The sequence below is a fragment of the Nomascus leucogenys genome, chromosome 11 (genome assembly GCF_006542625.1).
Source record: "Nomascus leucogenys isolate Asia chromosome 11, Asia_NLE_v1, whole genome shotgun sequence".
NCBI lineage: Eukaryota > Metazoa > Chordata > Mammalia > Primates > Hylobatidae > Nomascus > Nomascus leucogenys.
Genome location: NC_044391.1, coordinates 48,746,282 through 48,770,881, shown reverse-complemented (window position 1 = coordinate 48,770,881; position 24,600 = coordinate 48,746,282). Strand labels below are relative to the sequence as shown.

Below are 24,600 nucleotides of genomic sequence, written 5' to 3'. Positions count from 1 at the left end.
AATTGTGTGTGTACGTTTTAATTAATGCTTATATTAAACTGTCTTTATTTTCAGACTCTTAGGGTTCCTCTCAGTTTGAAGTATTCCTGCCCTTCTGAAAGCACATGGAAACTAGCAGTATCCTCTCTCCTCAGAGTTCTTTCTATTGGGCTACCTGTTGCCCGGCAGCATGCTTCTTCTGGAAAATTTGACAGTATGTGGCCAGAACTAGCCAATACTTTTGAAGACTTTCTCTTTACTAAAAGGTCAGCTCATTCATTTTTAAAATTAAGACAAGAAGTGGCACGTTGTATCTTCAGTTGCTCTAAAAATAGTTGTCTTTATTCATTAACAAAGTAATTGATTATAAAGGTTGCTAGATTGTATTAAAAACACACCTGGATTAGCCATTTATCCATTGGGTACATTATCCATGAACAATGGAGATTTTTGCTTTTTGTATTTTTGCTTATAAGACAGGAATATTATATATAAAACAATACAAATGCATCATATTTAAGAATTTTAACCTAATAAAACTAAGAAGATTCATTTTTTAATTTGATGCCTATTGGGCATTACAAGAGAAAAACAATGTTGGAAAATCAGTGTATTACCAGAATAAATAGAATGAGTGGCAATATAATGATCAGCTCTTTAAGATATTTAGATTTGTCAAAGATTAACAATTTTCATTGTATGGTATCTAATTTAAAGCTTGTATTTAGGATGCTATTTTGACCCCTCACTGAACTACTTACTGTAGGATGATTGGAACACAGACTACATTTTTTGAATGAAGAATTTGCTGAGGTCCATATAGAGCTGTGCTATTCAGTACAGTAGCAATTGCTAGTTACAAATGACTAATTAAAACCAAACTTTAAATAAAATTAAAATTTTCTTCAGTCTCTCTAGGCATGTTTTAAGTACTCATTGCCACGGGTGACTAGCAGCTGCCACACTGGGTAGAGCAGATTATTGGACATTTCCATCATCACAGAAAGTTGTGTTGGGCAGGACAGATCTAAAGCGTGCCCTTTTGCTAAATGTGGACTTGTCTGTAATAGCTGTAGTAGCCAGGCAGTGCTTAATCCTTCTAGCACAAGTAATTATCCTTTGTGTTACATTGGCGAAATTCTTTTCTGAGACAGAGCCTGCTCTGTTGCCCAGACCCAAGTGCAGCGGTGTGATCACAGCTCACTGCAGCCTTGACCTCCCAGGCTCAAGCAATCCTGTCACCTCAGCCTCCTGAGTAGCTGGGAGCACAAGTGCACACCACCACACCTGGCTAATTTTAAAATTTTTTGTAGAGATGGAGGGTCTCACTGTGTTGCCTAGGTGTCTTGAACTAACTCCTGGGCTCAAGTGATCCTCCCACTTCGGCTTCACAAAGTGCTGGGATTACAGGCATGAGCCACTGTGCCTGGCCAATTTTTTAAATGTTTGTATCCATCAATCATTTTTTGATATTGTAGAATGATACCGTGTACTGCTAAATAACCATTTAACATTATTAGTTTGAAGCCACTTAAATTATGGATTTGATGTACTTGAAGAAAAAAACTATATTGGCATATGGATTATGATTGAGTCCACAACAGAATGAATTAACTGAAAAAAATTTTCTTTACTATTCTAATATGGTTTAGTTATTCAGTAAAGAAAATTTCTAGGGTGCAGCAGATTAACTTGCATTTCCCCTGTAAAAGTTTGTCTTATATTTCAGAATTTAAAATAATAATAGGTGATCCTAATTTCTGTCTTGCAAGTGGTCAGACTTTGTTTTGTATTTTATATATTTTTCACTTCTACAAATGTTATTGATACCAATGTAAGCATACTCTGTTTCTGAAGGAAAAATTATAGGCACTCATAAACACTATATTCAAACAAATAATGTTTTCATCTTTAAAATAACTGAAAATTTGAGTTCCTTCATAGACATAAGAGCCTGAGTCACTGTTAATTTGTATCAAGCACATAGGTTGAGAAATTTAAATTTTTCCTTTTGTTTTCTAATTGTCTATATATGCTTAATGCCCCATTAACAAATTGAATAAGCTTTCAGATCAGCTTTTTTTTTTTTTTTTTTTTTTGCAGTGAGTAAAACATCTTTAAGTATTGCTTTCCCTAGCAAGGTGTGGTGACACATCTGTAATCCCAGCTACTTTGAGAGGCTGAGGTGGGAGGATTGCTGAAGCCCAGGAGTTCAAATCCAGCCTGAGCAACACAGCAAGATCCTGTCTATAAAAATAAAGTTTTTCTATGTAAAATAATAATATTTTATATAATTTTGTATCAATGCAGTTGTGGTATAATTTCATTTAAAATTTTAGCTCTAAATTTGGAGGTTTTTGTTTGCTTGTTTTTGTTTTTCTTGAGAGTTTTTCTGCCATCTTCCTCATTCTTGAATTTCTTATTAAATTATTCTTCACTTTCTAGACTTTATTTTTATTTTATTAAATCCCATTTTCTGAAGAGTTTTTTAGTATAGAAAAGTGGACACTGGAACCAAAGGCCAAATAATAGTATTTTACATAATTTTGTATCAATGCAGTTGTAGTATAATTTCATTTAAAATATTTTGCCTGATTATGGCTCTACTTACCTTAAAGGTTTGAATATGTTTGGTGTGTTGGAAAATACATTACTTAAGAAGCAGCCAGCATAGTGGATAAAGAGCATTGGCTTGGCAACCACACCACCTGGATTCAAATCCCAGTAGTACTACTTTGTACTACTTTTTAGACAAGTTGTTAAACCTTTCAGTGACTCATTTTTCCTCATCTGTTAAATGTCAATAATAATGCTCCCTAACTTATAGGGTTATTGTGAGGATTAAATCACTTAAAATGAGTGAATGCTTAGAATAGTACCTGGCATGTAAGTACTTTAAAATGCTTGTTTCCACTGTTATTGTCATTAATGGTTTTTCTTTCTTTTAGAAAAGGTGACATTATCATATTAATTCCCATGAAACAACTATTATTTTAAACCAAAATTCTAAAGGCCAAAACTCTAAATGACTGAGACTTGGAAATTTAGCTCTAAATTTGGAGGTTTTTGTTTGTTTGTTTTTGTTTTTCTTGAGACAGTGTCTCGCTCTGTCACCCAGGCTGGAGTGAAGTCGCATGTTCATGGCTCACTGCAGCCTTGAGCTCCTGGCCTCAAGTGATTCTCCCACCTCAGCCTCCCTTGTAGCTCGGACTATAGGCGTGCACCACCACACCCAGCTAATTTTTGTATTTTTTTGTAGAGACGGGATTTTGCCATGTTGCCCAGGCTTGGAGTTATTTTTAATGGCTAAAAAATAATAAAGCTTCTAAATTCAGCTCCCAAGTAACACAGAATCAGTATTCTAAGTTATGGTTATTCTAGTTACAGATTTAAGCTTTCTACTCCATGGAGTAGTTGATGAACACCCTAGATTGAGAGTCAGGAGACCTGTGACCCGGTCCTGACTTGCTGTCTACTTTCTATTGATCGTGAGCTGGTCCTTTCCCATCACTAGGCATTATTTGCTTTATTTGAAAGACAAAAAGAAGGCCAACCGGAGTATGTAATCCCAGCATTTTGTGAGGCCAAGTTGGGAGGATTGCTTGGGCCCAGGAGTTCAAGACCAGCCTGGGCAACATAGTGAGACTTCGCCTCTACAAAAAAATTTAAAAATTAGCCAGATGTGGTGGCATGTGCCTGTAGTCCCAGCTACTTGGGATGCTGAGGTGGGATGATCACTTGAGCCCAGGAGGTGGAGATTGCAGTGAGCTGTGACTGTGCCACTGCACTCCAGCCTGGACAACAGAGTGAGACCCTGTCTCAACAAAGAAAGATGAAAAGTTATTTGTTGGAGTAATTGTAAAAGTCCATGAATGTTTAATCAGTCTTTTTAACTTAAAGCTTATATTGGATAAAGCCAGTTTAGTTTTTGTTTCATAGTTCAAAAATACTTTAAGGCTCAAATTGAAAGCTTTTATTGGTCAGTTGATACTGAAAGTGCAGTGTTAAGATAACTTAAAAACCGTGCACATTTTCACAGTTTCATAACAGGTTTTCTCTTTGTTTTTGTTTTCTAAATAATTGATAACTTTGGAGGTCATAAACTTTTAGATTTTAAACTTTACTTAATGCCACATATGTACTGTGTTCTATAGCTGAAGTTTATCAGTAGTATTTGAACAGTAGGAAGATTGTTTTGGAAAGTTGCTTGGAATAGCAAGACTTAACGAATTTAAATAAGACTAATACTTGATTATTTTTTATATTGGTACCTTTATAAATCCTTTAACCTAATTAATACATACTCTAAGACTTTAAGAATAAACATATCTCTGTCTGTAATATTCCTCAACCTTTTTGATCTGCAAGATGCTTTGGCAAGGGAATACAATAACACAGAAAATACAAATAAAATCAACTAGCAGAAAACAAAGCCTTTGCATGTCATTGAGGGCTATAAGTAAACAGTTTAAGAGAAAGAAAAAGACAAAGTTGAAAAACACAAGGACTGCAATTTGGTAGACACTTGAAATCTATTAGAAATTCATTTAGCCAACTTTGAGTACCAAAACATGGTATTTATAAAGGAGACACAATGGGTGAGTGCGAAGTTATACAATCTGTGGACCTTACATTAAAAATCACAAAATACTGTGCAAAAGAATTGAAAACACATGTTCACACAAAAACTTGTACACTAATGTTCATAGCAGTGTTATTCATAGTAGCAAAAAAGTGAAAATAACCCAAATGTTTATCAACTGACGTATAGACAAATTGAATGTAATATATTCATAGAGTGGAACATTATTCAGCCATACAAAAGAATGAAGTGCTAATGCATGCTCAAACATGGATGAACATTTACAACATAATGCTAAGTGGAAGAAACTAGACACAAAAGGCTATATATTGTATGATCTTGTTTATGGGATATATCCAGAGTAACAAATCCATAGAGACAGAGTAGATTTATGGTTCCCAGGAGTTGGGGGGAAGGGAGATGAGGGAGAGTGACTGCTAATGGGTACAGATTTTTTGCGGGGTGGGGGGGGGTGATCAAAATGTTCTGGAATTAGAAATGGTGATGGTTGTACAACTTTATGAATATACTAAGGAACACTAAATTGTATATTTTAAAAGGGTGAATTTTATAATATGTAGATTATATTGCAACAAAAATTTTAATATGTCATACAGAGAGAACTGACAAAATACAAATAACACTTTATCAGTTTGAAGGCTCTTTTTTATTTTAAATAAAGATTCATGAAAGTAAATTTTTAAAGATTACTGTAGTTTTCAAATTTAAGGAATTTAAGATCTTACATGGCTTATTTGTAACCTGCAGTATTGACCATTGACTCTTATAATTTATAGGTAAATTCTGTTAATCAGCATTTTTAAAAGCTCAGTCGATGTTTTTGATATGTTTGCTAGTTAGAAATTAAATAACTATTAGTTATCCAGTTTTTAGTTTTGTATGCTACTCTCTTCCCTCATCATATGATATTTTAAAAATCTAGTTCAGTGTTTCTGATATATGATCCAAATAGTATTAATATCATTAATGTGTTGAAATAAACACACTAATACACCTTAGCACACAGTATACACACTGAAAGTATTAATATTGTTAGTGTGTATATTTCTATAAACACTAATAATATAGAAATATACACACTAATAATATTAATATTATTTTATTATTTTTGCCTCTTCGTTTTTTGTTGATAATCAACTCATCCTTAGTTACCTCCACCATCATCACAAATCTTTTAATATTACTAAACCCTTACCTTCCTTGGTTATAAATTAAAATTAAACACAACTTTTGTCTCTAGAGATGTAGATATAGTCTGTAAAGCTGCTTTGATGGCAGTGATTGTGAAATTCCTCTGATTGGTTCAGGTTTGGGTAAATTTCTTTCAGTTTTTTTCCTCTGTTTCCTACTGCCAATTTATAGTTAGCTTAGGACTTGGACACCAGAATCTAAGTTCCATGAGAAATGGACTGAGTCTGTGTTGTTCACAGCTAGATCTTGAACACCCAAGAATATAATACCTGATGCAAAGTAGTTGGTGCTCAGTAGATATTTGTTGAATGGAAAATGTCCAAATCAATGAAACCACAGTCTGATGCCCATATATTCCTGTATACAAAATTGCATATTAATATACAGAAGTGTATATTAAACCTAAATGTTCTAATACTATTTTTACATCTACAACATAAAAAAGAATAATGTAGGCTCAAATATCAGATAAATCTAGGTTTAGATTGTGGCCTCATCATTTACTTAAAGTGTGTTCTCGGGCATATTAGTAGGCATTCTAAGTTTCAGTTCCCTCTTCTGTTGATTATATAATAATTACTACATGGAATTGCTGTGGGAGATTAATACAAATACAGCTCATAGTACTGTGGCTATCTTTTTAGCTGTCATTATTCTAACAGTTATTACTATCCTATTCTCAACTGTTTTTAAATAGTATCTTGCTGTTTTTTAACTATGTCCATTTTACTGTTCACTCTTATGAGCCACAGAGTCTGGAATCCACCTTGGTTCTCTCAGAACTATTGATTTTCTTTGTTCTTGTTGAAACAATTTTCTGCTTTAGAAAATCTGCATCAGTCTTCTTCTTTACAGATTTTCCTTCTTTATTGTAAAGATCTTTAATCCATTGTATTTATTACAAATTAATGATTAATGGACTGTCTCTGAGTGAATAATTCAGCAGCTGAACTAAGGCTGTCTTAAATAACCACCAATATAAGTGAATTCAGGTAACACCACAATGGTAACTTTTGCTCTGCTGCAGATGATAGCTTTACCTTTCGTTGTTTTTTCATTCATAATATTGAAAGAAGTTTAGTTCTACAGATTTTATTTAGTTCAAGATGGACCTAGTGTTTTTGTAGTTAAGAGTATCATGTTTGTAATTAGCTTAGTCATTTAAACTAATGACTTTAATTTACAATATTACTCTTTTAAATAAATAATAATGCCCCAACCTGGGTTGGAAGACATAATTTTTTGACATTTGAATACTGTTTATCTATTTTGTTTGTATGTGCAGGGAATATTTTATCTTTAAAAATCAAGTTTTTTTTTTTTTTTTTAGCATACCTCCAGATAATCTCTCTATTCAAGAGTTTCAAAGAAATGAAAATATTGATGTCGAGGTAAGGAGGCTATTTAAAATGTTTTCCTGTGACCATTTTTGAAACCAAATAGTAAAAATGTTTGAACTATACAGTTGCTGAAAGAATAAAGTAATAGGTTAAGATTGAAACTGAAAGCATTAAAACTCTTACAGGTTAAACGTTGATGTTTAAAGGACTGGCATTTTAAAAGTGACTTCCTTAGATTTGTTACAGTCTTGTGCTTTGTGCATATTGTCCCAATACTTAGTTTTGTTCATTTAATAAGTTTAAAAAGAGTTTATTCAATGAAATAAATCCATCAGTCAGGAGGCATATATTTGAGAGCTTACTCTGCAGTTTGACATAACAGATGTTTCTGGTTCAAATTAATCAGTAAGTTGCTTGAATTTTTCAATTTGTAATCAGCTGTATATACAGCCTGTGGAATTCTTAAAGCAAATAGTGTTTTTTAAAGTATTTTGAGGCTGGGAACTGTGACTCATACTTGTAATCCTAGTGCTTTGAGAGGCTGAGGCAGGAGGATTGCTTGAGACCAGGAGTTTGAGACCAGCCTAGGCAATATAGCAAGACACCATCTCTACAAAAAAAAAAAAGTTTTTTAAGTTAATTGGGCATGGTGGTTCACACCTGTAGTCTTAGTTACTCTGGAGCCTGAAGTGAGAGGATCACTTGAGCTCAGGAGTTGGAGGCTGCAGTGAGCTACAACTGTATCACTGTGCTTCAGCCTGGGCAACAGAGCAAGACCCTGTCTCTAAAAAAAAAAAAAGTAAAAAAAATAAGTAAAAAAATAAGAAATATATTTTGAGGATTATAAATGAAATTTAAATAAGCAGTTCTGTGGTTGTGGATTTTTTTGTTTATGGTAGGGTTTTGGAGGTTTTTTTTCCTTTAAGTAGGATAGAGGAACTTTTAAGTAAATAAAATCAATTGCATTACTTTAAAATATACATTTGGCCGGGCGTGGTGGCTCACACCTGTAATCTCAGCACTTTGGGAATTGGAGGCAGGCAGATCATGAGGTCAGGAGATCGAGACCATTCTGGTTAACATGGTGAAACCCCGTCTCTACTAAAAAGAAAAAATACAAAAAAAAGTTAGCCAGGTGTGGTGGTAGGCCCCTGTAGTCCCAGCTACTTGGGAGGCTGAGGCAGGAGAATGGCGTGAGCCCGGGAGGCAGAGCTTGCCGTGAGCTGAGATCACGCCACTGCACTCCAGCCTGGGTGACAGAGCAAGACTCCATTTCAGAATAAATAAATAAATAAATAAAATATACATTTAAAATGCATAGGCATTATCATATGGAAACAAAATATTGCCTTTTGTGCCATTACTGTGTTAAAGCTCTTGTGGACTTTAAAGGGCAAAATAACATACTACATGTTAGAGATAAACTATTTGACAAAATGAATATAACTTTAATTTCTCTTACAGCTGATAGTTTTTGGTTATAAAAAGTGATTTAAATCTTAATCCTATTTTGAATATTTTAATTCTAACATGGGTAAATTTCATATGCTATTTTTCTCTAGAGCCCTATTTGCAGTTATGCTGAAGATCAACATTTGTCCAAATGGTTGGCATAGTAAACAGTTATGGTACTGGCTATTTTGTATTAAAGTTACTAGGACAGATGAGAGAAACAGATTAGTAGTCATCCTGTATGTTAACATTAAAATGTTTGTGTACTTCTTTAAAGGAGAGTTCTTTAACTGATTTTCATTTGAAGTAAAATTTAAATTTTACTCTAGAAATTATTTTAGTCAGTCTCTTTCAAAGAAAACGATACATTTGCATTTGCCCCTTTCGTTTTAGGTAGTTCAGCTTATCAGCAATGAGATACTACCTTATGCCAATTTTATTCCTAAGGAATTTGTTGGTCAAATAATGACAATGCTTAACAAGGGCTCAATACATTCTCAGTCATCTTCATTTACAGGTATGTTATTTTAATTTTTTTAAGTATTAAAAAGTATTGAAGTACTTTTGAAGAAACTGTCAGTAGAAATGTTTAATCCTATGATTTTGGTAATGTAAACTGGAGAATGGTAAGGTGATTTTTAGGATTGTAACATAGAACTAAGCTTTATGAGGAGAAATGTTATGACATGACTATTCTGTGGAATAGAATGTTTTTATTCCATGTTTCTATTCTGTGAAATACTGTGTTTCTGATCAAATATCAGAAACACTGAACTAAATTTTTTAAGTATCATAATTACAAACTATGAAGAATTAAATTGCAAAGCACTTTATGGAATCCATGGGTGTCACTGCAGGCTGACACAAGTTACCAGTTTTGTGAAGTCATGGATTGGAGAGGAATATAAAAATATGAATGTATATTCTGCCACTTAGCAGTCAATTAACTTTTGAGTCTCAGTTTTGTAATCTTTAAAATGGAGATATTAATACCATCTTCTCAGGACTATAAATTACAGAGTTCATTTAAAAAAATAAGATGCCTCAACATTTTTTAAGGGAATTAACATTTACTCAGTGCCAACTATGTACAATATACTATGCTAGAATGTTATACCATTTCTCACAACATTTCTGTGAGGATAGGTACGACCATATTACAGGAAAGAAAATTGATTTAGAAAGGTTGAAAAAAAATTGCTCACAATCTTAGGGCCAGAGGCTAAATTCATGCTTAAAAAGAACTACATGCTTCTTTTCATTATATCATGCTGTCTTAATTGGGAACTTATATATCAATTACTGTTTGTTATTCTCTTTTTCTAAACCTGAGCTCAAGTCTTAAATTGTGGTATCAGCCAGGTGCAGTGATTCATGCCCATAATCCTAGTGTTCTGGGATCGCTAGGTGGGATCCCATGGTGGGAGGATCGCTTGAGGCCAGGAGTTTGAGACCAGCCTGGGCAGCATAGTGAGACTGCCTCTGTCTCTACAAAAGATTTAAAATTAGCTGGGCATGGTGACACATGCCTGTAGTCCTAGATACTCGGGTGGCTGAAGTGGGATGGCCTGAGCCCAGGAGGCCGAGGTGACAGAGTTATGATTGTACCACTGCATTTTAGAGTGCACTCTGGGCAACAGAGCAAGACTCTTGTCTCATATATATGTATATATGATTTAAAAACTACACTTTGGGAGGCTGAGATGGGCAGATCACTTAAGGTCAGGAGTTCAAGACCAGCTGGCCAACACGGTGAAACCCTGTCTCCACTAAAAATACAAAAATTAGCCAGGTGTGATGGCATGTGTCTGTTATCCCAGCTACACAGGAGGCTGAGGCAGGAAAATTGCTTGAATCCGGGAAGCGGAGGTTGCGGTGAGCCGGGATCACAGTACTGCGCTCCAGCCTGGGCGACAGAGCGAGACTGTCTCAAAAAGAAAAAAGAAACTGTAAATTTGTGCCATGCAGATCCTTAATCCTCAGAATTTACTAGAGCCTTAACTAGCTTCCCCTATTTTGTGCTGAGCATTTTAAAGAGCATTTATGTGTACAGTTTGACCACTAGATGTCTCTCATACCGCTCACTTCACGTACTAGTTCTTTTTTCTAGCCGAAACAAACAGTTTTTAAAACTGGCCTGGTGAAGTGCGGGTTTAGCAAACGTGAGAATCTTGGGGAAAATTTTAAAGCCTGCTTATCTTAACGTAGCCAACTTTTTATTATTAAGAGTATGTGAAAATATTTAATTTTTAATAAAATACACATGAAGAACAATATTCACAATTAGTAGTATAAATGTTCAAAGTTAAATAAGGGCTATTGAGTTACCAAGTATACTTTTACTGGCAGTTTTCTGATAATATATCTTGCTATGTATAGTATTAAATTTACCAAGACAAGAAAGGTGCATGGACATTCTTTCAGTGACTTTGCCAAATGACACATGTCTTCTCAGCATTAACTTGGAGTTTTCCAACACCTGGGAAGCTTCATGTGAGAGTCCTTCACCACCACAGCAATGCTCCTGCTCATTCCTCTCATCAGACAAGGGCTATTTTGTAAGAGTTTCAATGGGAAATCATTAGGCATCCACTTTACAGTTGTAATTTGGCTCCTTTTGTTTTCTTTTTGTTTTGGATCTTAAAATACCATTGAAGGACAGCCTTTTTCTTCAGTCAATAATGTAAAAAAGACAGCATTGACATGGTTAAATTCCCAGGACCTCAGTTTTTTACGGATAAACTAAATGGCTGGTATCATCGCTTACAAAAGTGTCTTGAACTTGATTGAGCTTATGTTGAAAAATAAAGTTTATAGTTTTCATTTAAAAAAAAAACTTGGCGTTTTCTTTAAACATATACATACAAAACTGTTCTTTGCTTAAACAAGGCCAACCTGTAAACAGAGGTTCCAGTGATGGTTGGCCTTTTGCTTTTAAGTATGATCTGATAGTCAGAGCTCACAGACATTTGAGGAAATTCTCTAACACAAAAGAGACCAAAACAAATGAAGAGGGAGTAAAAGAAATTGGAAGGAAACAGATAAAATGCAGAGTCACTGAAAACATAAAACCAGTTAGGATGATCAAAGAGATAAAAGACTATACCATTGAAACAGTTTAAAAAATGCTATGTAAAAGGAGCAGTAGAAAAAGAAAGAAGGCTGGGCACGGTGGCTCAGGCCTGTATTCCCAGCATTCAGGAGGCCGAGGCAGGAGGATCACTTGAGCCCAGGAGTTTGAGACAAGCCTGGGCAAGATGGCAAAACCCCATCTCTACAAAAAATACAAATATTAGCTGGGCAAGGTAGTTCATGACTGTAGTCCCAGCTACTTGGGAGGCTGAGGTGGGAGGATCACCTGAGCCCAGGAGAACAAGGCTGCAATGAGCTGTGATCACGCCACTGCACTCCAGCCTGGGTGACAGACTAGAGACTCTATCTCAAAAACAAAAAAACAAGGCAAGAAAGAACTCATAGAAACTAAAGATGTGATGACAAGTTCAGTGAAAGGTTGAAAGGAGAAGTAAAATGAATCCAGGGAGCCTAACATCTGACAGAGAACAAAGAAAATCTAGGAGAAGGAATTATCAAAGAAATAAAATGAAGAACTGAAGAACAAAACTTCCAGATTAAAAATAGTCAGTATCAAAAACAGTGAAAGAAAAAAGACCCACAATCAGGCATGTCATTATGAAATATCAGAATACCTGGGATACAGAGAAGACCCTAAAAGATTTCAGAAAGAAGAAAAAAAAGTACAGTATAAAAGACATTGGAGGCCAGGCACAGTGGCTCGTGCCTGTAATCCCAGCACTTTGGGAGGCTGAGACGGGTGGATCACTTGAAGTCAAGAGTTCGAAACTATCCTGGTCAACACAGTGAAACCCTGTCTCTACTAAAAAAAAAAAAATACAAAAATTAGCTGGGTGTAGTAGTGCATGCCTGTAATCCCAGCTACTTGGGAGTCTGAGGTGGGAGGATCACTTGAACCTGGGAGGCGGAGGTTGCAGTAAGCTGAGATCACGCCACTGCACTCCAGCCTGGGTGACAGAATGAAGACTGTCTCAAAAAAAAAAAAAAAAACAAAAAACAAAAAAAAACGGACAGTGGAATTCTCAGAGGCAGTATTGGATTCTAAAAGACATTGAAGCAGTGGTTTTAGAGTTGTAAATGGAAAGGACTTTTAACATGGAAGCTCCATGTTAAAACTCATACTGTTGGCCAAGTATGAGTGTAAAGCAGTAATTCTCCAATTTCAGCATGCATCATAATCAACTAGAGGACAAGCAGTTGCTGAGTTGTACCCCCTGAATTTCTGATTCAGTAAGACTGGGCGGCATGTGAATTTACATTTCTAACAAGTTCTCTGGTAATGCTGATGCTGCAGGGTACATTTTTGAGTACCATAATATATGACATTTCGGACGTACATGCTCTCAAAAGTTTACTTCTCATTGATTGTTTCTTAGGAAGCTACTTCAAAATATGCTCTGTAAAAGCAAAGTAGTAAACCAAGGAAAAATAAGGCATGAGGCTGGGTGCCATGGCTCACGCCTGTAATCCCAGCACTTTGGGAGGCCAAGGCGGGCGGATCACGAGGTCAGGAGATCGAGACCATTCTGGCTAACACAGTGAAACACCGTCTCTACTAAAAATACAAAAAATTAGCTGGGTGTAGTGGCACGTGCCTGTAGTCCCAGCTATTCAGGAGGCTGAGGCAGGAGAATTGCTTGAACCCAGGAGGCAGAGGTTGCGGTGAGCTGAGATTACACAACGGCACTCCTGCCTGGGCAACAAATGAGACTCCGTCTCAAAAAAAAAAAAAAAAAAGGAGATCTTGGAAGTGGGATCTAACTCAAGAGAGAATGGAAACAATTTCCAGGGTGACGGCAAAGACTAGTTTCAGGATATAGCAGAACAGCGTGTCTACAGAGCAACTGCCGGACTGGAGCAGAGGTCACGTTCCAGGAAAGAAGTTGCTAGGAGAGGGAAAAAGAGAGAAAAAGAGATTACTGCAAGCTTGACCACATGAAAAACTATTGTAAAGTATATTTTATAGTGCTGTTTTATGGTATAGAAAGACCAAATCAACAAATATGTTGAATAGAAGTGATGAGGATCTTGCCTTGTTTTTGATCTTGTGAGGGAGAATTTGTTTCTCTCTACACACACACACACACACACACACACACACACAACACAATTTCACTATATGTATGCTATTAGCTATAGGTTGTTCTAGGTGCCTTTTACCAGATTGAGGAATTTCTCTCTATTCCTAGTTTGCTAAGCATTGTTATCATTAAAGCTCATTGATTTAACTTTTATTAACCATCAAAATTTGTTAATTTTACAGAAGCAGAGATTGATATTCGTTTGAGAGAGGAATTTTCTAAAATGTGTTTTGAAACATTACTCCAGTTTTCCTTCAGTAATAAAGTCACAACACCTCAAGAAGGCTACATCTCACGAATGGCACTCTCAGTGCTTTTAAAGAGGTCCCAAGATGTACTGCATCGCTATATAGAGGATGAAAGATTAAGTGGTAAATGCCCTCTTCCAAGGTATATATTTCATTTTATTAAAGAAATAAATGTATTGTTGTACTAATTGTTGATAACAAGGAAAACTCTGAAAAGCAAGTGTTTTTGTAAGTGATCTGAACTAAGCTGAAGTTGTTTATAATCTTATTTATCCCATATGGTGTAAATATTCACCGGTTTTCCTGCAGATATATTAACATGTTTTGTTATGGGGTGCTTTTTTAGATCCCTCATGGAGGTTATGTAACATATGATACATAGGTACCAAATTACCTTTTTGAATTAAAAAAAAATAAACTGAATTCCAAATTATATCTTCTTCCAGAGATTTCTGGATAAGGACTTGTGGATCTCTATGAACACATGATATTATTTCTCTAAAGTGAAAATCATAAATCATATTTTAGGAATATCCTAGTTTGTTTTACAGTCATTTGCAGGTTTCTCTCTGTGTCAGCTAGCCTGATCTTAGGTCTTCTTTTCATCCAATCTGCTTAATTAAGCCCATGGACCTAAACTGATTTATTTCTCATCTGTTCAAGCTGTGTCAGTGGAAGGGGCACTAGGCTTTTCTGGTCAGCCAAGGCTAATCAGAGTTGGAGTACAGACCAGAATTCAACAAAGGATACAGTCATAAATTAGGGTTAGGTTGCAAATTTACTTTTTTAATGTGGAAATTAGAGTTTAAGGCATAACTAATGAAGCAAACAGAAAATAACATGGGAAAACAAAGTTACCAAAGTCAGGAAAGACAAAAATCATTGTTTCCATCTCATAAGGTAGGATTGGAGAGGCAGATCACCAGTGTTAAATCTTTGTGCACATTTTAATTTACTTATAATGAATTTCTGAAGTTGGAATTGACCTGTCAAAAGACACAGACATTTTATAGCTTTCGATATGCATTAACCAAATTTCCCAACAGAGATTTATACCAATTTACGTTCTCCCAGGAATGTGTGAATGTCCCTTTCCTCAATTTTTAGCATTTTTAAATTATTTGCCAGTTTATCATTTATCTTTTTCTAATTTGATGAATGAAAAATAGTCATGTGGTACTTTGCTTTCATTTTTTAATTACCAATGCATATTAGCTATTTGTATTTCTTCTTTTAGGATCCAGTGTATTTTGAATTTCTAGAACTTAAATTATAACTCCTTATACTCAAATTTATACACAAAAACACTCCAAAGACAGATGTTAGTAATTTGGTTATAGGCATGACTGAAAATTGATTTCTGAAGTATACTTGGAAATGTGGTAAAAGGTTGTTTTGAGTGGAATATTGTTAGAACATATTTATATATTATAAAATATTATTTGATTTCAGAAGAAAACTTTCACTTTATTTTTTAACGTTCTAAGTCTTTACTTTTTAACTACTACCTTTAAATTGAGCCTTATTTGTAATTGTCCTATGAAGTTATATTGTATCATTCTGTGTTTGTTGCAGTATCATTTAATTGTTTTCTAAAAAGCTACATTGCAACACAATAAAATACTTCAATGCTTACAATAGGGAGTCTTGAAATAGTACCCTGACGTGGTATTAGAAAGTCTTATCTGTAGAATAACAGAGATGCACACCAGGAATGGGGCACACCAGGAATGGGGCACACCAGGAATGGGGAGGGATGAGGGCGGACCAGAGACCAGAAGAGCTTTGTTTCTATGAGGAGAAAGAAGGGAATCAAGGTACTCTTGTTGACCCTTTACCCCAAGTTCATTCTTCATTGCTGATGTCTCCAAATAGTGCTACCTTAGGATTGATTTCCAGAATGTTTCTTGTTTGTAGTATTAGAAAGTTAAATAAGTACCACTGTAATTTTGAATATACTTTCAACAGCATGGTAAAATACATGCCATGTGGTAATAGCAGTCTGTTTCCATTTAAGCTTTGGCAAATCTCTTTCAGTACTAATTAGTTTAAAAAAAAAAAAACTTGCAGAGAAGTTTTAAAAGCATATATTATAAAATGTTTTAAGGGCAGGGCACAGTGGCTCATGCCTGTAATCCCAGCACTTTAGGAGGCCGAGGCAGGAGGATCACTTGGCAGGGGGATCACTTGAGCCCAGGAGTTCAAGACCAGCATGGGCAGCATAGCAAGACCTTGTTTCTACTTAAAAAAAAAAAAAAAAAAAAATTAGCCAGACAAAGTGGCATGCACCTGTAGTCCCAGCTACTCGGGTGGCTAAGTGGGAGGATCACTTGAGCCCAAGTCAAGGCTACAGTGAGCTGTGATCTCACCATTGCACTCCAGTCTAAGTGACAGAGCAAGACCCTGTCTCAAAAAATCAATAAATAAAAATAAAACGTTTTAATTTTAAGTAGTTATGTGAAATATCTTACAAATAAATTTAATTTTTCAGGAGTAGATTGCCCCACCCCTTTATTAATTGATAAGTCATGGCAAGAATGACTGCAAATTTGATTTGCACACTGAAGTACATACAAATTCAATGATTTTTACTTTTATATGAATTTAAAACTAACATTAACCTTGCATTGTATTGTGTTCAGTATTTTTCAAAAGTTCATCTATTTGTACAAACTTAGTTTAAAAAAACAAACATACCTGGCAATTTTAAAATCTTAATGGAAATGATTTCCTATCTCTTTTTTAGGCAACAAGTAACAGAAATTATATTTGTTTTAAAAGCAGTCAGTACTCTCATTGATTCACTTAAGAAAACTCAGCCTGAGAATGGTAAGTGCTTAGAAACTCAGTTATTCTAAATTCGTAACATTTATGTTCTATTTGTGATGGACTTTTGTCTGTTAATTTAACTGAATTATAGGACCATAACAGTCATTAGACTTCTTTTCTCCAGTTCTCATGACAACAAAGCATCAAGTCCATTAGGATGTCAATTAAGTAAAATTAATTTGTGATGTTTTCATTTTTTATGAAGCAGTCTACCTGACTTTTTTTTTTTTTTACTATATTGTTCTGAAGTCAGGTTATTGCAAGAACAATCCATATTTCATATATTTTTAATGTAGAAGATAATTGACTTATTTGGGGACAGGTGGAAAAGGGCTTTATCTTCTATTTGTACTGATTTACTTTATAGATACAAACTGTGTAAATAACTTTGAATCATTTTTACCATTCTTTCTCATTTGTTTGCACTTTCTGTTGTTCATTCCTCTCCAGTCCATTCTTTACATGATAGCCGGAAATGATTTTTCTATAGTAAGGCTTTGATCATTTATTTCCTCATCCTCTCAAAGCAAAAAAATATTTTTCATTTACCGTTTCCTACCAAATTGCAAAGAATACTGCAGTCTGACTCCATTCTAGTCACACTTTATTTCCCACTGTAGATTTCATTTCCCCTACTCTCCACTAAACTAAAATTCTCAATCTTCCCAAATTTTTCCAACCTTTTGTTTATTCCATTATCCAGCTTGTATCAATCTATTTGGAATAACACCCTACTTTTAAACCTTGTTTTTAATCTTATAATTCTAATAATTTGTCTTTTCATTGAATGCAAAGCGTTTTTATGTGTACTTGTCTCGTGGCACTCTATTTGTATTACAATTATGCATGTACATGACTCATCTCCCTTTACATTGTTAAGATTTTTGAGGGGCTTTTCAGACCATGTTTTGTTCTATTTTGAATCCTCTACAACACTGCTTTTCAAAGTATGGTTTGTTGGACCAGCCATTGATTGGCTTCAACAGTTTTGTTACTGGTCTGGGACAAGATAGTGAGCTGGCATCAGAATATAAATCAGATGTGTCACTAAACACACTGCTTGGTTCAGCTGACATTTTTTTATACAAGAAGACATTGGTAAAGAAGAAAACTGTGTGTTGGTTTACATTCTGGCACAAGCTTCTTATTTTGTGGCAGATTGGCACCTTAAGGAGCATTACTTTTAATATCCAAGAAAAAAGTAGATTCCCAGTAGATTACTAATGAATGAGTTGTAGGATATTTATTCCTGTCAACTATTATGTAAGTGGAGTAAATACGTATTTTTCTTTTGTTAAAATTCACCCATTGGTACTTTGGCCTAGAAAGGGTATTATACTAAATCTTAAGAGGCAGTACACTTGTATTTGTTCAACCCAAAGGGATGGATGGAATTTCTAAGAAAAAGCCTGGGGCACTGTCCTGAATTTATCCCATTAGAGTTCAGATTTGGGTTTTCTTAAAAAAGTGTTCTGGGCTGGCACAGTGGCTCACACCTGTAATCCCAACACTTTGGGAGCCTGAGGTGGGAGGATTGCTTGAGCCTAGGAGTCTGAGACCATCCTGGACAATGTAGTCAGACCCCATCTTTTAAAAAAAAAAAAAAAAAGAGCCAGAATGTGTATAAAGAGAGAAAAGGAAGCAAAAACTCAGGCTTTTTTACAAAGCCAACAGGTTATATGTATAAGGCAGTGTAGTAATAGATGATCTAACTAAATGAATGTTAAAAAATTGTTTAATGGAGTTTGAATTATGTCTCGATCTATGAAGTGAAAATTTAAATTGAATGTAAACATATAAGATGATATAACATTTTAGAAAGCTGTGGTAAGCTTTATTAAGAAAAAGAATGACTTCATTATTTGTTTTGGGGCTTTTTAGTAAGAGAAGATGCATTTCTTAGACTTACTTTTGTTTGGGGAGATTTTTTGTTTTTTATCTTTTTTGAGACAGGTTCTCGCTCTGTTGCCCAGGCTGGTGTGCAGTGGTGTGATCTGCACTTACTGCGGCGATGACCTCCTGGGCTCAAGCGATCCTCCCATCTTAGCCTCCCAAGGAGCTGGGACTGCAGACACGTGCCACCACACTCTGCTAATTGTTTTGTATTTTCAGTAGAGACAGGGTCTTGCCATGTTGGCCAGGCTGGTCTCATACTCCTGAGCTGAAGCAGTCTGCCCACCTTGGCCTCCGAAAGTGCTGGGATTGCAGGCATGAACCACTGCCCCCCAGCCGAGATTTTGTTTTCATCATTTTACTTGATCTTTATTTAAAATTTTACATAGGTAGTATACATATACATGGTCCAAAAATCCAAAACTGTAAAATGATATACAGGGAAAAGTTTTAATATGATCTTTTCCTTATTCTCTATCTGCCCAGTTCTTACTTTACCACAGACAACCATTTTTATTAGTTTGTGGATCCCTCCAGAAGTTTATTATCTAAATACAAAGTACATATTCTAATACCCCCCCATCCTGGTTTTGTACACAAATGAATATTTGTACACAATGAATTTTGTACAAAAATGAATATTTAGACAGAGTCTTGTTCTGTTGCCCAGGCTGGAGTGCAGTGGCGCTATCTCAGCTCACTGAAACCTCCGCCTCCCAGGTTTAAACGATTCTCCAGCCTCAGCCTCCCGAGTAGCTGGGACCACCGCATCTGGCTAATTTTTGTATTTTTAGTAGAGACGGGGTTTCACCATGTTGGCCAGGCCTGACCTCAGGTGATCCGCCCGCCTTGGCCTCCCAAAGTGCTGGGATTGTAGGTGTGAGCCACCACGCCAGCCTAAAACATATTTTAATTTAAGAAATTTGAGTTGCTTCCTTTGAGTTTAAGATGTCATCTTAACATATTTTGTGTTTTACCGTAATAAACTGAGGGTTAATTTGGTCAATTGACTCTCCATCTGGGACAACCTAGACAGGTTTCAATCTATCTAATCTTTTGTTAAATGATTAAAGTTTCACAGGAGACAACTGAAGCAGAATTTTTAAAACTTCTTAGACAGTGGCTTTTTGACTTTTGTATTCTGTTAAGCAGCAAAATTCTTTTTACAAATGAAATGTGATGTGAATTCTCAACATATTAAAACAGAGAAAAGCAGAACAGCTCCAGCCTGACTCCTCACCCTCAGCAATACCCATCAGCCCTATTCCCCATTTCTTCTTATCACACCCACCCTGAGGAAGCCCCTGTTTGGGAAAAGAGGTTAAATTAACAGTATAGCATTTTTCCAAGATATGTACTAAGGCATGAACATTGATGATGTGTGATATCAGTAGATATTGGATGGAAAAAAAATCCATAATTAAGGGAACACTGGGTTAAAGTTAAATTTGTTCTTTTACTACAAGCCCTTAATAAATTGATATGAAGAATTAGTCTCCAAAAGGTGAGAGATATGAAATATCTGCCAAACTACTTTATCATGAGCTTTTGCCTAAGAAGTAAATTGAAGAACACTAGTTTGAGAGACACATTTCTTTATTTTACAGTGGAAGAAGTAAGATAAAGAGAAATTAAATGACTTGACCAGGGACACCCATCATTGCCTTATTTCAGAAAGAATTTTAGGCAATTGACACCCAGTAAATTGTAGTGAAAAACAGAATCAAAGCTCTCTACACATAGTATTTATTTTTCTTTAATACTATAATGCCTCTTAGATTTGAGACTTGTTTCACAAAATTTTAAAAATATCTAAAAGTCTAAAAAAAATCTTGCATATTGGGTGCCCAACATTATGCACAATACTTACAGGAAAATATAACTAATTGGGATATAACACTTTTGCCCTTTTAGTAGCAATAGCATTTAGCTGTACTATTTGTTCATGATAGTGGTGAAGAAGGCAGACATGGTTCCTCCCCACTCAAGTCTACATCTAATGATATACATTAAAGATTAGCAAACAGTACAAGATAAGAATGGATCTGTTTGTGACAGTTTGTAATTAAAAGTAATGTCAAGGATATTACTGGGAAAATCATTAAACATATTTTGTATTTCAAAAGATTTCTACTTTTAGCAGACAACTGAAAAAGTTATTTTCTAATTCTTGAAATGTACACTACATCCTCTCCCAATTACATTAAAAATGACAAAGGTTTGGATTATTCTGAATTGCTTTGTTAGCTTTCAGAGCCTTCACAAATTGAAATACCATTTAAAATGTACTTTATCAAATTTATTGTTACTGATGACTGCACACTGAGCATATGTTTTTTCCCATACCTTATTAAATATAGCAGGAAATCTTTGAAAAATTAAAAAGATAAAAAGATACAAGCTTGTAGAATCTTCATATTTCAGAGTTTTTTCTTTACATTCAGTTTAAAGGATTGTGTTCATGTTAATTGAATAATCTCTGCTATGTAATTCCACCCTTTTGAGGTTTTATACTTTTGCATTACAGTTGATGGAAATACCTGGGCACAAGTAATTGCCTTATACCCAACTTTAGTAGAATGCATCACCTGCTCTTCTTCAGAAGTCTGTTCTGCACTTAAAGAGGCACTAGTTCCTTTTAAGGATTTCATGCAACCACCAGCATCCAGAGTTCAAAATGGAGAATCTTGACCGGCTACAATATATTTGAAAGAAGGAAGATATTCTAAAAAATGTTTGCTCCTAACTGAGTCTTCTGTGAGCAGGACATTTCTTACTGCAAATAATTCTTGGCAGCTGTTGGCCTCCTTTAAATTCTACTTACCTGAGTTCAGTAATTCATATTACAGGCTTGCACATCAACAAAGGCTCCTGAATGAACAGCAGTGTAAGGCTTTAATAAATTAAACTAATGGGAGGGATAATTAACACTACAGTATACATGCTACCATATCTCCAATTGGTGATTTAAAGTGAGCTTATGTACAGTTTGTGGTGTGTGTGTTAATGATGTACTTTTTAAAAAGAAAGAAGAGATATTTCAATTCAGTCAGATTTATTAGGCTGGTGTTTTTGCACCCTTACTCAAGTACAAAATTGTACTAGAATTTTATGCAAGATGGTACTGTAACATTCCATATTATGTAAAACCAGCCTTTGTTAACAAAGGGAACTGATATACTTGTGTGTATAATAAATGGTACAGTTCCATATAAAATAGTTGCATTTATTTAAATTTTAAAAGTATTGATAATGTTAAATGCTTAAAGGTCTATTTATTATTAATACAAAATTGTTTGCTTACAGTTTTACTTATAATTTGCCTTCTTATGTGGCGGATAAGCTCACCATATGATCATGCAGTTAGCTTCATGCTTATTTTAAATGTATTATTAGTGACCATTAAACATCTGACCAGTAAGGTCATGTGAACACAGCAGCAAATAGTTTATGATTTGCTGATTTTGCAACTTTGAAATATAGGTTCTTAATACATTGATACATATTGTAGCACTATGACTTCATCATACCTCATTTCTTTAAACAGCTCTCCAAGCTTTCACTGAAGTCTGTCTGTTTTTTATATTTGCTGTCTGGATTTTAAAGACTTTTCATATTTTATATTTCTACTGATTTTGTTTCCCCTAACAACATTTGTCACTGTCTTTGAATTATGACCCAGGCAAGATGATTTCAGATTTTCTAAAATCTTGCCTGTGAGGTTTTGTTCATATCAGTGCTTCATTTTGTAATGTCTTCTCAAGAAAAATACCTATGTTAACTCACAAGTATAAAATATGTGTGTATAATAAAACAATGAAAAGTATTTTTGGAGATAGTCAAGCGTTTAGAAGTGCAGTGAACTTGCTGTCATGGAGTAAAATGCTAATTATGTCTCACTTTCCTATCCTAGTGAAAAAGAAAAGTGCTCTTGAGTACAATACCTTAATTATTTCTTAAAATACTGACTTTGACCTAGCTCACTGTATTTTTTATTTAATGGATTATAGTATTTTTCTTCTGAGTTAAATTTTCATAATTTATGTGAAGACACAAAGAAATTTAAAACAATGATTATTCATAAGAAATCATAATGGTCTCGGTATTATTTTAGTGTATTGGAAGTTCTTTGATCTTAATAGAATTTATAAATTTCAGCTTCTCCAGAATAATCATAAAACTGCAAAAAGATACTGTAATTGAGTCATGATTGAGATACAGTTTTGAGGCTATTATAATTGTATAATTATTTAATTTGCACTATTATCTGTAAAATGTAGTAAGGTCTTTGAGGGGATATTTTTTATTTACATGAATTACTGAATTTCTATTTTATTATTTCACCTAAAATTAAGGTAAAATATGGAATTTCATAAGTTCTGCTTTCAGCATTTTCCTTAAAGTTGTAAAAAATCAAGCTATGTACTTATTTTCTATGTTTGGGTATGTTAAATTGAGGATTAGAAAAATCCACATAATCACTGATAAAGCATTGAAACAGAATAATCCAAGGGTAGTGTACCGATTCAGTAACATGTTAAAAATATTGCCATGCATTTATTCAAAGGAAGATGGTCTATTCTTGAGAAATAACAGATCAGTTGCAATTAGGATAATTAAATAGTTAAATATGAGTCAAGTGTATGCAATATACATTTATATGAACCGAAGCTTGCTTTATTAGGACCATGCCCTACAGTTCAAAACATAAACATAGTGAATGTGTTAATATCATATAATAAGGTAATAAATGCCAGTCTTAGTGTGAAGCAAGTGGGTGGCCCCCTCGGTAGTATAATTGGACAGGCTTTTCCTCCAGAATATTTCCTGTCACCCTCCAAGAGTCACTACAGTAATTCATTCCCTGAGTCAAGCATTCCTCTCGGTTGCATTTTCTAAAATATTCTGATTGCTGGTATGGAACACATTGCCCTTGTCTTGTTAGTATGAATTGGGTTCTCCAGTGACCAGAAGAAATGGGGTGTGTGAGATTATTAGATGCCAGGAGATTCAAAAAGGAAGCTCTCAAAGATAAGATCATTTTATGGCACAATTGAGTCTATAACCAGCCCTTTAAGCAGTAGTAAAAATGTTCTTTGTGATACTTACTAGAAATACTATGAGTTTTTTGTTTTTTTTTTTTCTTTTGAGACGGAGTCTGGCTCAGTCACCCAGGCTGGAGTGCAGTGGCACGATCTTGGCTCACTGCAACCTCCGCCTCCTGGGTTCAAGCAATTTCCTGCTTCAGACTTCCAAGTAGCTGGGATTACAGACATGCCACCATGGCAGGCTAATTTTTTTATATTTTTAGTAGAGATGGGGTTTCACCATTTTGGCCACTCTAGTCTTGAACTCCCGACCTCAGGTGATCTGCCCGCCTTGGCCTCCCAGAGTGCTGACATTACAGGAGTGAGCCACTGCGCCCAGCCAATACCATGAGTTTTGAGCCTCACATCGTCACTTGTTGTCACTGCCAGTGCCTGTTTTATTCATATTGCTGGACAACAGGCATATGCCACCAATTGTATGATTAATAAAGTCTTTTTCTGGCCATTTTGTCCGTTATAAAGGAAACAAACTAATCATTAACTTGCATAGATTACTTCTTAGTTTCCTATGATGCTACCACTGCCAAGGGAAAAAAAATACATCATTTTGTAATGTCTTTAGTATTTCTTTATAACTAGTGTTAAGGTTTTGTTAATTTTATTGTATACATTTGTAACATTTATTTATTAGGAGCCTTTTAGGTTCCAAAACAAACAAAAGGCATAAAAGTCTGGCTTAGAGAGAACCACTTTTCACTTGCTTTCATTTTTAATTTTATTCACTTAACAACTAACATCTCTCTTGTTTCTTGTTTTTTCCATGTATGGTTATCGCTTCAACTC

General features: G+C 35.0%; 1 protein-coding gene across 11 annotated transcripts in view; it reads left to right on the top strand.

The window, feature by feature from the left end:
• MON2 (MON2 homolog, regulator of endosome-to-Golgi trafficking) overlaps nt 1-22,800 on the top strand; it is a 133,609-nt gene extending 110,809 nt beyond the window's left edge. For 9 of the 11 annotated variants that reach the window (XM_030822311.1, XM_030822309.1, XM_030822310.1 and 6 more), the window contains 6 exons: nt 55-245; nt 7,104-7,164; nt 8,959-9,082; nt 13,922-14,129; nt 16,734-16,816; nt 21,237-22,800. In XM_030822311.1, the coding sequence (XP_030678171.1) occupies nt 55-245; nt 7,104-7,164; nt 8,959-9,082; nt 13,922-14,129; nt 16,734-16,816; nt 21,237-21,400 (831 nt within the window). In that variant the 3' untranslated portion in view covers nt 21,401-22,800. The remainder of the gene's footprint in view (nt 1-54; nt 246-7,103; nt 7,165-8,958; nt 9,083-13,921; nt 14,130-16,733; nt 16,817-21,236) is intronic. The other 2 variants (XM_003252731.4, XM_004089598.3) reach the window with 1 other exon arrangement.
• Nucleotides 22,801-24,600: the final 1,800 nt, after the last annotated feature.